The sequence below is a fragment of the Gigantopelta aegis genome, chromosome 2, assembly GCF_016097555.1.
Source record: "Gigantopelta aegis isolate Gae_Host chromosome 2, Gae_host_genome, whole genome shotgun sequence".
In the NCBI taxonomy this organism is placed as follows: Eukaryota; Metazoa; Mollusca; class Gastropoda; order Neomphalida; family Peltospiridae; genus Gigantopelta; species Gigantopelta aegis.
This window is the reverse complement of record NC_054700.1, coordinates 7,589,317-7,605,187: the sequence shown is the minus strand read 5'-3', so window position 1 is coordinate 7,605,187 and position 15,871 is coordinate 7,589,317. Positions and strand designations below refer to the sequence as shown.

The 15,871-nt window shown below is 37.5% G+C and overlaps 1 protein-coding gene across 1 annotated transcript in view; it reads left to right on the top strand.

The window, feature by feature from the left end:
- LOC121379358 (laminin subunit alpha-2-like) overlaps nt 1–15,871 on the top strand; it is a 113,722-nt gene that overhangs the window by 21,514 nt on the left and 76,337 nt on the right. Inside the window, exons 9-18 of the mRNA XM_041507939.1 lie at nt 617–769; nt 3,374–3,482; nt 4,945–5,077; nt 5,980–6,100; nt 6,951–7,096; nt 8,355–8,455; nt 8,929–9,149; nt 10,783–10,919; nt 11,691–11,906; nt 14,374–14,514. Of these exons, the coding sequence (XP_041363873.1) occupies nt 617–769; nt 3,374–3,482; nt 4,945–5,077; nt 5,980–6,100; nt 6,951–7,096; nt 8,355–8,455; nt 8,929–9,149; nt 10,783–10,919; nt 11,691–11,906; nt 14,374–14,514 (1,478 nt within the window). The remainder of the gene's footprint in view (nt 1–616; nt 770–3,373; nt 3,483–4,944; nt 5,078–5,979; nt 6,101–6,950; nt 7,097–8,354; nt 8,456–8,928; nt 9,150–10,782; nt 10,920–11,690; nt 11,907–14,373; nt 14,515–15,871) is intronic.

Here is a 15,871-nt window from a genome sequence, read left to right as displayed (position 1 = left end):
ACACCCTCTTCTCTCTCTCACTAACCACTAACAGCTAACAACTAACCTACTGTCCTGGACAGACAGCCCAGATAGCTGAGGTGTGTGCCCAAGACCGTCCTTGAACCTTAATTGGATATAAGCACAAAAATAAGTTAAAATGAATTAATGCAACTGTGTTTACCTTGTGGTTGTGGTTGTTTATCTTTTGATTGTAACTCTTTACTTTCTGGTTGTAACTGTTTTTACCTTGTGACTTTAATAGTGTTTACACTGTATTTGTAAATTTTGTGTATATGATGTCATTGTAAATTTTAATTGGAATTTTTTAGCTTGTTTGACATCCAGTAGCCAATGATTTATAAATCAATGTACTCTAGTGGTGGTGTTAAACAAAATAGACATTTATAATTGTACATGTAGCAGGTGATTGTAATTTATTTTACATTGTTTGGTGGGGTTTTTGGCACATGATTATTATTCTTTTAGTGTGCAGTTGTACTTGTCTGTAACAGGTTGTTATAATTGATTTTAGTGTTCGATTGTAATTTTCTTTTAGCATTTAATCATAATTGATTGTAATTATTTTAGCATCTGACTGAAATCATTTGACTGCATTTTTCTACTTCTCTTTCAGCGTGTGAGTGTAATGAAGCTGGTACTGTAGGAAGCAGTCAGGCCTGTGCACCAGATGAGACTGGACAGTGCTCATGCAAGGCCAACACTGAAGGTCGCGCTTGTGATTCATGCAAAAATGAATTTTACCAATTGGATATTGCCAAATCTGATGGTAAAGATTTCAGATATTTACCAGCTATTATCATGTACTTTCAAACCATTCTTGACATTGTACTTAAGTTTGGTTAAACTATACTGAACCCCAAGAAGAAACTATACACTTTTTAAAATACCATATTTTCTAAAATACTGAACCAAATTTCTTCAAATTTTATTCATGAGAATCATGCAGTTCATGGGCTAGCTGGGCCAAAAAACTATTAAGTGTATAATTTCTTTTTGGTGTTCAGTATACATTGGTATGTGATTATAATGTAGTTTAGTTGTATTGATTGATGCAGTGGAATAATATTTATACATAACCTCATGTTAAAAGTTAGATAGATTCTCAATGATTTCAGGAGTGGATCCAGGCTTAGTGAGGGCACGTGTTTGTTGAAGTTTGAGATTAATTAGGAGTGGGACAACATGCAGGAACTATATGTTGATAGCATGCAGTTGCTCACCAAATTAGGGTCCAATGTTGGGTAACCTCAGGGGCATAGGCTGAGGTTAACCCATTTGTTTACAGTGCAATATTAGGCTATTCATATAGCTGTCCATGGAAAATGTATGCAATCTCCCTCTGGTCAAACCGCTGGCCATGCCAGGGGGCGAATCTGAGGGAGACATGCCTGAACCCTGGTGGATATTGGCATGTAAAACAAGTTTCAAGTTCATGGCCATGTCAGGGGTAGGAGCGAGGGGAGACATGCCTGAACCCTATTGGATATAGGCATGTATAACAAGTTTCAAGTTCATGGCCATGCCAGGGGCCGGACCCGAGAGAGACGTGCCTGAACCCTAGTGGATATAGGCATGTATAACAAGTTTTAAGTTCATGGCCATGCCAGGGGTAGGAGCGAGGGGAGACATGCCTGAACCCTAGTGGATATAGGCATGTATAACAAGTTTCAAGTTCATGGCCATGCCAGGGGCCGGACCGAGAGAGACATGCCTGAACCCTAGTGGATATAGGCATGTATAACAAGTTTCAAGTTCATGGCCATGCCAGGGGCCGGACCTGAGAGAGACATGCCTGAACCCTAGTGGATATAGGCATGTATAACAAGTTTCAAGTTCATGGCCATGCCAGGGGCTGGACCCGAGAGAGACATGCCTGAACCCTAGTGGATATAGGCATGTAAACCAAGTTTCAACTTCATGGCCATGCCAGGGGTAGGCCCTGGGGGAGACATGCCTGAACCCTAGTGGATATAGGCAAGTAAACCAAGTTTCAAGTTCATGGCCTGCCAGGGGCCAGACCCGAGGGAGACATGCCTGAGCCCTAGTGGATATAGGCATGTAAAACAAGTCCCTAGTTCATGGCCATGCCATGGGTAGGACCTGAGGGAGACATGCCTGAACCGTAGTGGATATAGGCATGTAAAACAAGTTTCAACTTCATGGCCATGCCAGGGGTAGGCCCCGGGGGAGACATGCCTGAACCCTAGTGGATATAGGCATGTAAACCAAGTTTCAAGTTCATGGCCATGCCAGGGGCCAGACCCGAGGGAGACATGCCTGAACTCTAGTGGATATAGGAGTGGATATAGGCATGTAAACCAAGTTTCAAGTTCATGGCCATGCCAGGGGCAGGAGCCGGGGGAGACATGCCTGAACCCTTGTGGATATAGGCATGTAAACCAAGTTTCAAGTTCATGGCCATGCCAGGGGCAGGACCCGAGGGAGACATGCCTGAACCCTAGTGGATATAGGCATGTAAACCAAGTTTCAACTTCATGGCCATGCCAGGGGCCGGATCCGAGGGAGACATGCCTAAACCCTAGTGGATCTAGGCATGTAAACCAAGTTTCAAGTTCATGGCCATGCCAGGGGCCGGACCCGAGGGAGACATGCCTGAAACCTAGTGGATATAGGCATGTAAACCAAGTTTCAAGTTCATGGTCATGCCTGGGGCCGGACCCAAGGGAGACATGCCTGAACCCTAGGGGATATAGGCATGTAAAACAAGTTTTAACTTTCAAATGTAGGCAAAATGATCCGTCATCTTCATATTTAAACCTTCCCCCAAGTTCAGTAGCTGCTACATCCCTGACTCACCCCACCCAATTTGCTGCAGGTTATTCTGTCTTTGCCAACATTTAGCTCAACATTAAAGTTTTGTGTTTACAGCCCATTTCTCATGAGCTATAACTCTAGATTAAGGAAACTTGGTTTATATTTGGATGTTTCATCATAATGCATTCAAAATTTGTATGAATAAAAATGGTATTTGAATTTGTTTTACAGTTAAGTATTTGTTTTTCCACATACATGGACATCTTTGGATGCATCTGTCTGACATTGAATATGTTTATGATAGGCAAGACATTGAATTCTGCAGAATTCTTGTTATTAGGGCAGGATGTAGCCCAGTGGTAAAGTGCTCGACTGATGTGCGGTCGGTCTAGGTTCAAACCCAGTTGGTGGGCTCATTGGGCTATTTCTCACTCCAGCCAATGCCCCACGACTGGTATATCAAAGGCCATGGTATGTGCTGCTAATGGAAAATGTTTGATATCAATAGCCGATGATTAATAAATCAATGTGCTCTAGAGGTTTCGTTAATCAAAACAAATCACGTTACCACCGGTAACCTTTGTTCTCATTTTAGGTTGTTCTGCATGTGAGTGTGACCCAGGTGGTGCTCTGTCCCCAGTGTGTCACAAGGTCAGCGGTCAGTGTACGTGTCGGCCAAATCTCAGTGGTCGGCAGTGTGACAGGTGAGATTAAACAGTTGTTTCTTTGTAGTCTTCATTGGTGGTGGTCTTTCAAATTGAATTAGTTGAAGGTGGGATCTAGCTTAGTCAGTAGAGCACTCACCTGAGGTGCTTTGATCGCAACCGGCCTCGATGGTGTCGTGGTTAAGTCATCGGACATAAGACTGGTAGGTACAGGGTTCGCAGTCCGGTACCGACTGCCACCCAGAGTGAGAGTTTTAACGACTCAATGGGTCAGTGTAAGACCACTACACCATCTTCTCTCTCACTAACCACTAACCAACTAACAACTAACCTACTATCTTGGACAGACAGCCCAGATAGCTGAAGTGTGTGCCTAAGACAGTGTGCTTGAATCTTAATTGGACATAAGCACGAAAATAAGTTGAAATTAAATTTGATCGCAGAATTGAACTACATTGTAGCTCAGTGTACCCATTCTCTGATTCAGTTGTTTCCCATTCCAACCAGTGCCTCATGCTGGTATATCGAAATCCATGGTATGTGCTGTCCTGTCAGTGGGAAAGTGCATATAAAAGATTCCTTGCTCTACTAAAAAAATGTAGCAGATTTCCTTTTTTAAAAAGTATTTGGTGGCAGTGGCCACAGTGGCCATGGCAGTGAAATTGTTTGTGTTTAACTTGGCGTTAAAGTTTAGCAAAATATCTATATTAACCCTCACCTAATTATGTTAACTGAAAGAACTGTTATGACCAATTTCTTCTGTTTGATACGAGATGATGTTCTAGGGACATGATTTACATTTAGCTTAGTCGGTAAAGCACTGTCTTACGGTCTTTGGGTCATAGGATCAAACCTCAGTGGACCCATTAAGTTTTTTCCATCCCAACCAGTGTCCCATGACTAGTATATCAAAGGTATGTGCTGTCCTGTCTGTCTGTGTATGAAAGTACATATAAAAGATTCCATGCTACTACAAACACAATGTAACAGGTCACCTGAAGACTGTATATCAGAATTACCAAATGTTTGACATCCGTAAGACAATAATTAATAAAGCAATGTGCTATATTGATGTCATTTAACAAAACAAACTTTAAAAAAAACTAAATCATGTTTTCATTTGTAACTGTCCTCTGTTTTATATAAGATGTGTTATCTAAATCATGTTCTCTTTTGTAACTGTCCTTCGACTGTTATTCGACACGTTATCTAATTTATATTCTCTTTGTAACTGTCTTGTGTTTTATTTGACATGTGTTATCTAAATCATGTTCTCTTTGTAACTGTCTTGTGTTTTATTTGACATGTGTTATCTAAATCATGTTCTCTTTTGTAACTGAACTGTTTTATATAAGATGTGTTATCTAAAACATGTTCTCTTTGTAACTGTCATCTGTTTTATTAGACATGTGGTATCTAAATTATGTTCTCTTTTGTAACTGTCCTCAATTTTATATGAGATGTGAATATCTAAATCTGTAAACTGTCCTCTGTTTTCCAGCCCAGATCAAGGTTTTTATTATCCCAGCCTTTACTTCATCAATGCTCAGTTTGAACGCAACTTTGATAAATGGGAGAAGAACGAAACAATGGGAGTCTTTTTTGGAGACGGTTACGCTGTAACTAAAAATGGAGTATGTTGAGCAAATGATTAATTGTAAATACAGTGAAACCGGTCTAAACTGGATCATGTCGGGATCTAGTATGTATCTGATTTAGATAGGATCCGGTGTTTAGAGGGTCGTGTTTTAAAATTTAGAACATTTAGGGTCATGGAACTTGTCTGGTTTTGACAGGATTCTGGTTTGTTCAGGGTCAGGTTTAAACAGGGTTCTGGTTTGTTCAGGGTCAGGTTTAGACAGGGTTCTGGTTTGTTCAGGGTCTGGTTTAGACAGGGTTCACTATAATTATAATTGTTCAGAATCAGATTTTGTATTGTCATAATGGCAAATGGTTCCGTGCAGGACAAACATATTCAAATATCCGAAATATACAATAATCCGACATCCAATTAAGTGGATTTGACTGTATTACTTTATTCGTGGTGGTGGTGACATTTTTTGTGTTTAAGTTAGCACTGAAGTTTCACATTAATTTAGCTCCATTTGTCGTACATCGTTGAAACTTGTTTTATCTATGAATGCTCATCTCAATGAATACTTAAAAAGAAGAATTTGAAATTTTAAGTTAAAATTTTAATTTAATGTTTTTAAATTTAATTTATTTAAAAAAAATTGAAACATGAATTAAGATAAACATCTATGAATGCAACTATTTGTGACAGCAAATATGTTTGTTGGGTTAGTCATTTAATTCTGCAGAATGTTGTTTGCAATTGTTATTTCTTTTGAGACTATCAGATAATGTCAGATACAGAATACACTTAATTATTCTTTTACAATTGAACATGTATTACTAATAAGTTTAATAACTTAATTCATTGAAAAATACAGCATTTTATTTGTGCATTTGCACACATATGATACGACCTGTATGAGCTAGAACAAGTTACTCATGTTGAGTTTGATTCTTTCAGGATAAGCTGGATGTGATGCTGTCATTTCCGGGAGGCACCACATTTAGTGGTGTCTGTACAGTGGTAATCAGATACAAGACAGATGAGGCAACTTCTCTCACAGTTGAGATCACCGCATCAGGTACAAACAGATGGACAGACAGATAGACGTACTTATAAGTTTATTTTCTTTAATGATGTGTGTGTGTGTGTGTGTGTGTGTACACATTACATCATGTTATGTATTCAGTCTAGCTTACATCATGTTGCATATCAGTCTAGCTTACATCATGTTGTGCATTCACTTACATCATGTTATGTATTCAGTCTAGCTTTACATCACTTTGCATATCAGTCTAGCTTACATCATGTTGTGCATTCACTTACATCATGTTATGTATTCAGTCTAGCTTTACATCACGTTGCATATCAGTCTAGCTTACATCATGTTGTGCATTCACTTACATCATGTTATGTATTCAGTCTAGCTTTACATCACGTTGCATATCAGTCTAGCTTACATCATGTTGTGCATTCACTTACATCATGATATATATTCAGCCAGGCCTTTACATCATGTGTAATTGCTTACATCATGTTATCAGGGGTGGGAATTCTCCTGGGATCAGCTGTTTTCCTCTCATGATTCCTCTCATTTTAATCGTCCTTTCCTCCAAAATGTGTCGGATGGCACAGATTTTAACCTAGGATTTCAAGAATTTCCCGGGACTCCTAGATTTCCTCTTTTTTACAGTTCACCAATTCCCACCCCTGGTTATGTATTCAGTCTTAATTTAACATCATGTTACTTATTCAGCCTGGCTAACATGTTGTGTATATGTAAAAAACCCACCTAAAACAGTCAAACCATAGCAACGCTATGACAACGATTCCATGTGACGTCATAATACTTGACCTAGAACGTGTATACATATCAGTCCAACATTGCATCATGTGATTATAAGGCCTATGTATTTTGTTTTCTGCTGCAGATAATCCAATACCTGCCCAGGTTAACATGGCCTTGTGTCCGACTACTGGAACCACCTGGTGTTACGCCCAGGTAGACTCGCGCAACTTCACTCTGACTCCTGGACCCCACAGTACCACGGTTCGAGTCTCAGGAGCGGCATTACTGGTATGATGATACCCATTCAGTTTCCTTATTCTATTTGATTGGCTTCACTGGTCACTGGCTAGTAGATATTAGGTTCGCATCCCAGTACCGGCCCTCACCCAGTGTATTTTAACGGCTCAATGTGAAGGTGTAAGGGTACTATATGCCAACTTTTTTCTCGCTAACTTGTCAGAATTAATGACTGTCCTGAACGGATAACTCAGTTAGTTTAGGTGTGTATGTGTGTGTGTGTGTGTGTGTGTGTGTGTGTGTGTGTCCAGGACAGCATGCTTGAACCTTGATTGAATATAAGCACGGAACCTTAATTAGATAAATTCATTAACCTGTAAGAATTCATACCTGTCCAGAACTGATAACTTATATAGTTGAGGTGTGTGTCTCTCTGTGTGTGTGTGTGTGTGTGTGTGTGTGTGTGTGTGTGTGCGTGTCCAGTACAGTATGCTTTAACCTTAATTGGATATATATAATTAAAAAATCACATTAAAGTCATACATAATCTTTTTATCCAATTATGTTCAAAGCATGGTTTAACTTAGCATAAGTTAGTCGAATATTTTTTCTTTGAAAGTATTTTTTTTAAATACAAAAATACCGTTTAAATTGAGTAATGTTACAATGGTCGATTATATTTGAAAATTGATCAGATGGGCTCTGCTGAATGATGTGATGATCCACTATTGAAATAATCTGTAATCAATTGTCTCAGCCAGTGTTAAGCATAATTGTTCCTACTGTTTGAGTGATCGATTGCCATCATGACTTTTTGTGGTTTGCTCTTTGGAGTAAATACATGTTATCTAGATAGGTGGGATCTTCTATAGAGGATAATAAACAAGTTACCGGTTATTATCATATTTATGTCAAATAATTTTCACTTGTCACAAGCTTTAGCTAGTTTGTTATTTTCTTTATTAACCAGCTTAAGCCTTTTATGTTCAATATATATAAATATACATGTAGATTTATATAGAAATGATGTAAACACTCTTCTGAGGGTGATGACACAAGTCACTTGACTCAGTGACATAGCGTGGGGGGTGGGGGTGGGGGGGTGTGCCACCGGGGCAGTTGCCCTGGGCACAAAATTCTGGACTGGTGGAAGGGACTTGGGAAGTGCTAATGGTTCACTGGTTAGGGGATGCAATACTTGCCTTGCCCCGGGCGCTGGCAACCCACGCTATGCCACTGCCTTGACTAAATTGATGTAAATATGCTCTGAGTGTTTGTTTTAAAGTTTTTATATTTTCTCTCAATTTAGGATCAAATAGTTTGCATACCAGTTGAGTTCCTTGATTCTGAACCAGTCTTGAAGTCTTCGGCTTTTGCAGCAAGATGTGATGTCATCCAAAATGATATGAAGTAAGGCCTATAAAATTTAGGTTGGGTCGGTCAGTATTTTAAAAAACATTTAAAAATTGTTTAACTACATTATTACTCTTTCACCTACATGTACCATATATTGCCGTGTATTAGCCGACTTTTGAAGTCTAGAAATACTTTCCAAGTCCTAGCCAGTGCACCACGACTGGTATATCAAAGCCTGTGGTATGTGCCATCCTGTCTGTGCATGGGATGGTGCATATAAAAGATTCCTTGCTACTAATGGAAAAATGTAGCGGGTTTCCTCTCTAAGACTAAATGTCAAAATTACCAAATGTTTGACATCCAATAACTGATGATTAACAATGGTGTCGTTCAACAAAACAATTTTTGTTTATTTTATTATACAGTTACAGATCATGTTTAACTTTCATTGCAATTTACCCATTATGGCCCTCGCACGTAGAAAATGTGTTGCTTTAGCAGTATGCACAGAATGCTTCTTTGTTTAGGGCTGGATCAGTGTACGAAAGCACCTGCAACAAAGGGGTCTTCTCTCTGATGATGTACTACATGAACGGACCTCGGTTTTGCGCCTGTAATGTAGACGGAAGCTCCAGTGTGTTCTGTAATAGAAACGGCGGCCAGTGCCAGTGTAAAGCGGGTGTGGGAGGACGGCAGTGTGACACGTGTTTGCCCGGCTTTTTTAACTTGACAAGCGTTGGTTGCCAAGGTAACGTAATTAAAGGTTTTTTCATTCTTATCCTGATTTTAGTTACAGTCGAACATGGATATTATACAGATTTATTTATTTTACATTTTACACTGCAGGCCCCTGAAAATTATGCAAATGATCGTGTCATTCATGTATAACATATTTTCCATCCACACTCAAAATTGTGAAAACTCCCATTATTGTTTCATTCATGTGTTGTTCACGCATTTCTAGTTTTGGGCCATTCAGCAATTTGTTAACACTCAAAAGGAAGATTGGGTGTTTAGGAAATGTTTTGTGAGACCATATTTTTTCTCTATTACAGATAATATTTTACCGTGTCAACGAAGTAAAACAAAAATATGAAAAGAAAATGCATTTATGTTGACAGTGAAAATGATTGGGGTGGACAAGGGCTTTAAGTAATTTTAGAGGGTGATTGTTGTAGTATTACAAAATTTTACAGCAGGACGTAGCCCTGTGGTAAAGTGCCCACCTGATGCGTGGTTGGTCTAAGATCAAACCCCCGTTGGTGTGACCATTGGGCTATTAATGTTCTTGTTCCAGCCAGTACACCATGACTGGTATATCAAAGGCAATGATACATGTTATCCTGTCTGTGGGACGGTGCATATAAAAGATCCCTTGCTACTAATAGAAAAATATAGCGGGTTTCCTCTCTAAGACTATATGTCAAAATTACCAAATGTTTGACGTCCAATAGCCGATGACTAATAAATCAATGTGCTCTAACCTTAAACAAACCTTTTCTAGTTTTGCACCATCTAGTTTTGACAATTTGTTAATGCTCATAAGAAAGAGGGGTTGTGTTGGTATGCATTACGAAATTTTATGTGGGACAGTTGTTTTTTCTGTGTATTATGGACAATTTTTAAAATCTGGTATTTATATTACTATATCAATAAAAAAAAGTAAAGTGAAGTAAAAAAACACAAAAAACAAAACAATAATGTTGGCAGTGAAAATAGTTGAGGTTAACAAGTGCTTTAAGTGGCATTATCATTATGCGATTAGTCGCACCGACTTTTTGCATGCAATCAAATTGTACTGTGAGAACACCTGAATTGGAATGACTTTAGTCTTATACATTCCGATTTTTGTACCAAATCGCATGCCACAAGTCGCTGTGACTAATCACAATGAAAATGCTGCTTTAAGTAATTTATAGTAGTGGTGGTCTTAGTATTACAAAATTTTATATTGGTGGGGGGGGGGGGGGGGCAATCCATACTGTATGTATGTATGATTTTATATCATTTAATACAGTTTAAAAAAAAAAGATTTGATGTTGGGGGGCTATGCCACTGGAGGGTGGTCCAAAATTCAAAATTTTACATTATGTTGAATGGTCCTTAATGTGGTATTTGCAACTTTCTAAAATTATGGAATATGTACATAAAGGTAGAGTGTAGCATTTAAATTTTAAATTATAAATCTGCACAACAAAACCATTTTAACAAGCCAGTGTTACAGTAATGTGTTACTTCGTAAAACATTTTACACTGTTGTACTTATTGTTACATGATTACATTTTTTTAAATTTATTTTTAAGTATGTGAAACACTGTTTTACAATGACATTGTAGTTACATTTTTGTACACTGTTTTCTTATTGCTATTGTTCTTTCTAGCTTGTAACTGCAAGGGAAGTAACCCAGTGTGTGATAAAATCATTGGTCAGTGCTCCTGCCCACCTAACACAATGGGTCGACAGTGTGACATGTGCAACCCATACTTCTATGCCTGGGATGGTGTAAATGGGTGTCAGGTATGTGTTGCTGTTACTTAAAAAGTTAACTGTATAATACAGTAAAGTCAGACACGACAGAAGCATTGAGTAGACATTGGGGGTAGGGCTGACAGATTGAGGATGCAAAGCAAAGTTTCTAGGGTGTTTGGGGGTATGCTTCTCCATAAAATTATGAAAACTAGATGTCCTGAAATGCAATTTCCTGCATTCTGCAAGTGAAATTCATCACTGCCTTAAGATTTACTACCAATAATATTTATGATTCAGAATTATTTGGGGGAGAGGGGGGCTGCAAACACCCCAGCCCCCACCCCTGCTCTGCCGTGCCTGAAAGTTAAGACCAGACCCCAAAAATATTTTGCTAAGTTGTAGTGAAATATCATGAGATGACATTATGTATGTATTCATTTCCAATAAATGTTATTTCAATTTTATAAAACAAAAATCAAGTAAATCTTTCTTTAAAAATGCTTTTTGGCTATAGAAGAAGAAAAAGAAGAAGTTTGTTTTGTTCAACAATACCACTGGAGCAGATTGATTAATTAATCATCGGCTATTAGAGGTCAAACATTTTGTAATTGTAACTCATAGTCATCAAAGGAAACCTGCTACATTATTCCTAATGCAGCAAGGGATCTTTTATATGCACCACCCCACAGACAGGATAGCTCATACCACGACCTTTGATATAGGCTACTTTTGGCTAAAGAAAGGTGTAATATGGGAAATTTTCTTACATATTGTAGGGTGGGACATCATTAAACATACATTCCTTTCTTTTCCTCACAGGCATGTGACTGCAACCGCACAGGTTCAAGCTCTCTACAGTGCAATCTCACAGACGGGAACTGTATCTGTAAAACTGGTGTCATTGGTAAGCATTGCTCAAGCTGTGCGGACGGAAACACAAACTTCAGTCCATCTGGATGTACAGACTGTGGGTGTTCTCCCGTTGGGTCAGCCAGTCCTGTCTGCGACAGACAGAATGGACAATGTACTTGTCGGGTAAGGTGTTAATAGTTAAATTATATTTCAGTGATTTGTTTTCTGTTGAATGGGAGGGTGAACCACCAACATTTATAAGTCTAATATGTCATATGGGTAAATTAACTCCCCTGTCCTAAGAATTGTTTTGTTCTATATTAGGTCTGTCCCGGGCCAAGCCACTGGCTATCCAGAGACTTGGCCAGTGACGGACATGCCTGAAACCTTAGTGGTATATGGGCATGTTAAAAATCCCAATGCCTGACACCCGTGCCAAGTTGAATTTTCATGTTGGCCAAGTAATTATGTTAACGGCATATGCTCGATGACAAGTGACTAATGTGACACCTAAAACTCGGTAAATCCTTTGGAAAGAGTTCCGATCGTTTGAGCATTTACATAGTTCTTAGAAGAACTACGGTAACCCTAACCCTAAATGTTGGAACGATCAGAGCTTTGTCAATGCATTAACACACCAAAACGGAAATTGTGTTGAAATGTTCGATAACAACTTAGAGTTATTTCCCTTTTACTATCAACTGAGATCAGTAATTTCCGCCTCTGATCGTTTGATTGAATTCGTACAAATAATCGTTTTGATGATCTTCAAACTTGGAAATAGCATCCAATACACTTTACAGCTTATATAAAAAATAAAGTATACATGTCTTGTGTGTGCAATCAAAATGTTTAATCGTTGCATACATGGTATATGAGGTGGAATACTGTATTACAGTTTTAAATTGTTATATTAAAATTATATTAGATGTTAACGTGGTTTCGAAATCTGCTCTTTACAAATGAACAGGGGCTTAGGCTTAAAGCAAGTGCTACTTACGAGTTTATAATTTCCAAATTTACTTAAACAAAGCATAAATATTATGAAATGTATTCTTATAAAAGTTGTAAGATATTTTATTTTAGATGTAATAAACCTTGTAGCAGAACATACTTAATGTTTTTCAGTTCTTTGCAAATGTAACTCTATGTTCGTGTAAAATGAACGTCTAAGGTGAAGTTAGATTTCATAAGCCTACGCCATAATCCACAGCCATACAACAAGTGGTCACTAAGACATACATTGACACAATAATCATATTTGGATGAACAAGTAGACACTACCAAACAAATAACAAATTTTAAATCAACAAATGGACACTATTTAAAACATAAAGTTTAAATCAACAAGTAGAGAAGTCAGACAAAAATACAATAAATAGTGGATACCACTGAACAGACGTATAAATTTAGTACTTCCTGGGTAAGTGTTGTAACTTATTGCTAAAATTCTCTATTTGTGCAATTGAAACAATTACTTTCAAGATTATTACATTATTGAGCACTGTATTAAATTAGGTACAGTAACAGAACAGGTTACCGTATGAAGTATGGGCAAGTAAATATCTGATTGGCACATGCCCTGTGGCAAGTAATGTTTTTGAAAAAAATTGAATCCCTGAATATATATGTATTGTTTAAAGTCCCTTGAGAGAAAATATTTTATTACACTTGATGCCCACCGCAAACTAGACCTCCACCTCCTGGAAAAAATTAAGACACTTACCTGTATGCCCACTTTTGTTAAAAATTTAAAACGAAAAGTAACATTTCTTGTTGAAGTATACCATCTACCACTGATGTAACTTTTGATTTTGTTCACTTTCACAGACAACAAGTTCTGTTTATTCAGTTAAAGAAAAAGAATTTGTTTTAATAAAAAAGTTTAATAACACATTTTAACACTGGAGATGCGTAAATGAAAACTAATTACAACTTGCCAAGATATCATTTGAAATGTTTGCCATATATGTTGTGATGAACTGAGTTTTATCATTCTATTCTTGTAGTCCACAAGGGTCGGGAGTTGGAGAACAAATACAACTCGTTCCAGCCAGTGCACCATGACTGGCATATCAAAGGCCATGGTATGTGCTATCCTGTCTGTAGGATGGTGCATATAAAAGATCCCTTGATACTAATGTAGCAGGTTTTCTCTCGTAGACTATATGTCAGAATAACCAAATGTTTGACATCCAATAACCGATGATTATAAATCAATGTGCTCTAGTGGTGTCGTTAAACAAAACAAGCTTTTAACAAATACAAAAGATGATTTGGTTGGCCCATTGGTTGGCCAAGTTGACATCAGAATACTTAATACTTAATAAATACATTGTGTAATACTTAATAAATACATTGTGTAATATTTAATAAATACATTGTGTACTACTTAATAAATACATTATGTAAGCCTAATTGCAATCAAATTATGTCAAAATGAAATGCTTAGTCTGATTCCCATAACCCGACTATGAGAATGGAAACGGTTGTGCTTGAACTGATGACGTAGATCATGAAAGTTGGTTATTTCTTGTTGAATTGATTCTTGGACAGGGTATGGAACCTCTCATAATGAGTTACATTTTCCCCATTTCAAGTGACTGCTAGTATAATGACATGTTTTTATTATTTATTTTGATACATTCAGGACAATGTGGAAGGCAAGCTGTGTACAGGCTGTAAGGTTGGCTCGTTCTACATGGAGAAACAGAACCCAAAAGGATGTCTCGATTGTATCTGCATGGGTGTGGTCACCAATTGTCACAGCTCCCCCCAGCTACTACAGCGGGTAACTGTTTCAAGTTGTTTGGATTATTCTTGCTTATTTGTAATAATCAAATTCCAGTTTCAAACCCAGGAGACAATATTTCAAAATCTTTGTTAAATGGGACTTCATTCATGTGATATTCACGTATAGTCCATCCCATCCTCCTACAATTTTTTTTTTTTTTTTTAAATAATTTCAGTTTGTTTTGACGTAAAAAGAAAAGTAAAAGTGTTTTGGAAATAACAGAAAAAGAAGACTATTTTTGTATGCAAGTTACAAAACAATCTGCTCAAAAATAAATAACTTAGAATAAATTCCACTTTTTGAAAAAAGGTGTTCCCTGTGGGAAAGACTAGGTAACTGATTGTTTGGGTGCACAAATTACATTTGCATAGCAAATAAAATTCTAATGACTCTTATGATCCTGTAGTTTGTGACTTTTAATTTTAGAATGTATAAAGGTTCACCATTTAACCAACTGGAAGTTTGCACAAATTTAAATTTGTGTAACCGTCACATGAACTGAACAATAGTGCATGTGAAATATTGTAGGCCCTACCCTGCAAACCACAACAATGGGTAACAGTGCTTATGGTTTGAAAATCAATGGTGCACAATAAACTGCTCACCTGAAATTTTGTAGGACAGCAATTGCTCTCAGTGTCAAATTCACAGTAAATTTGACTAAAATAAATTAGTGACGAGGCTAGCAGTTTTTGTTTGTTTTTTGTTCATGTAGAATTTGTTTTGCATGAGCCGACGTGAGACAGAGCAATTTATGTTAATTTATTTAAATTTATTTATATACTGGATTAAGTTTGTGTATTTGTAGCAATCGGAGGGTAAATCTCTGAGTTTATTTAAATTATGCTGGATAATTATACATGTATGTCACAATTAACTGAGTACTGGCCTTAGTGGAGGTGTGGTTAACCCAACCAAACGTATGTCTGAGTAATTGCACACACTCTAACCCCAACAAAAGATAACTCCTTGAATTTGTTTGGATTATGCTAAATTATTTGTAATAAACCAGTCTTGGAATATTAAAGCTAATCTTGTTTATTTGTATTTAGTATAGTGGTTTGCAGGGACACATCTACCTTAATATAACTTGGGGGTGCATGGGGGAGGTCATTAAAATAAAATAGGGGCATAGTAATATAGGGTCTTCTTCAACTGAACAAAAGAAACATTTGTCAACAAAAAAGACACTTGTGACCAATGGTGATCAGTTGACTTGAGTAGGCAGGGGCCTATCTTCCATATACACAGATACACAGCTGCGTACCACCTGAGATAAAAAATCTTTTTTTTAAAATTAAAATATATGATGTAAACGCACAGCCAATAGCGTTTTATTCCATCGCCAAAAAAA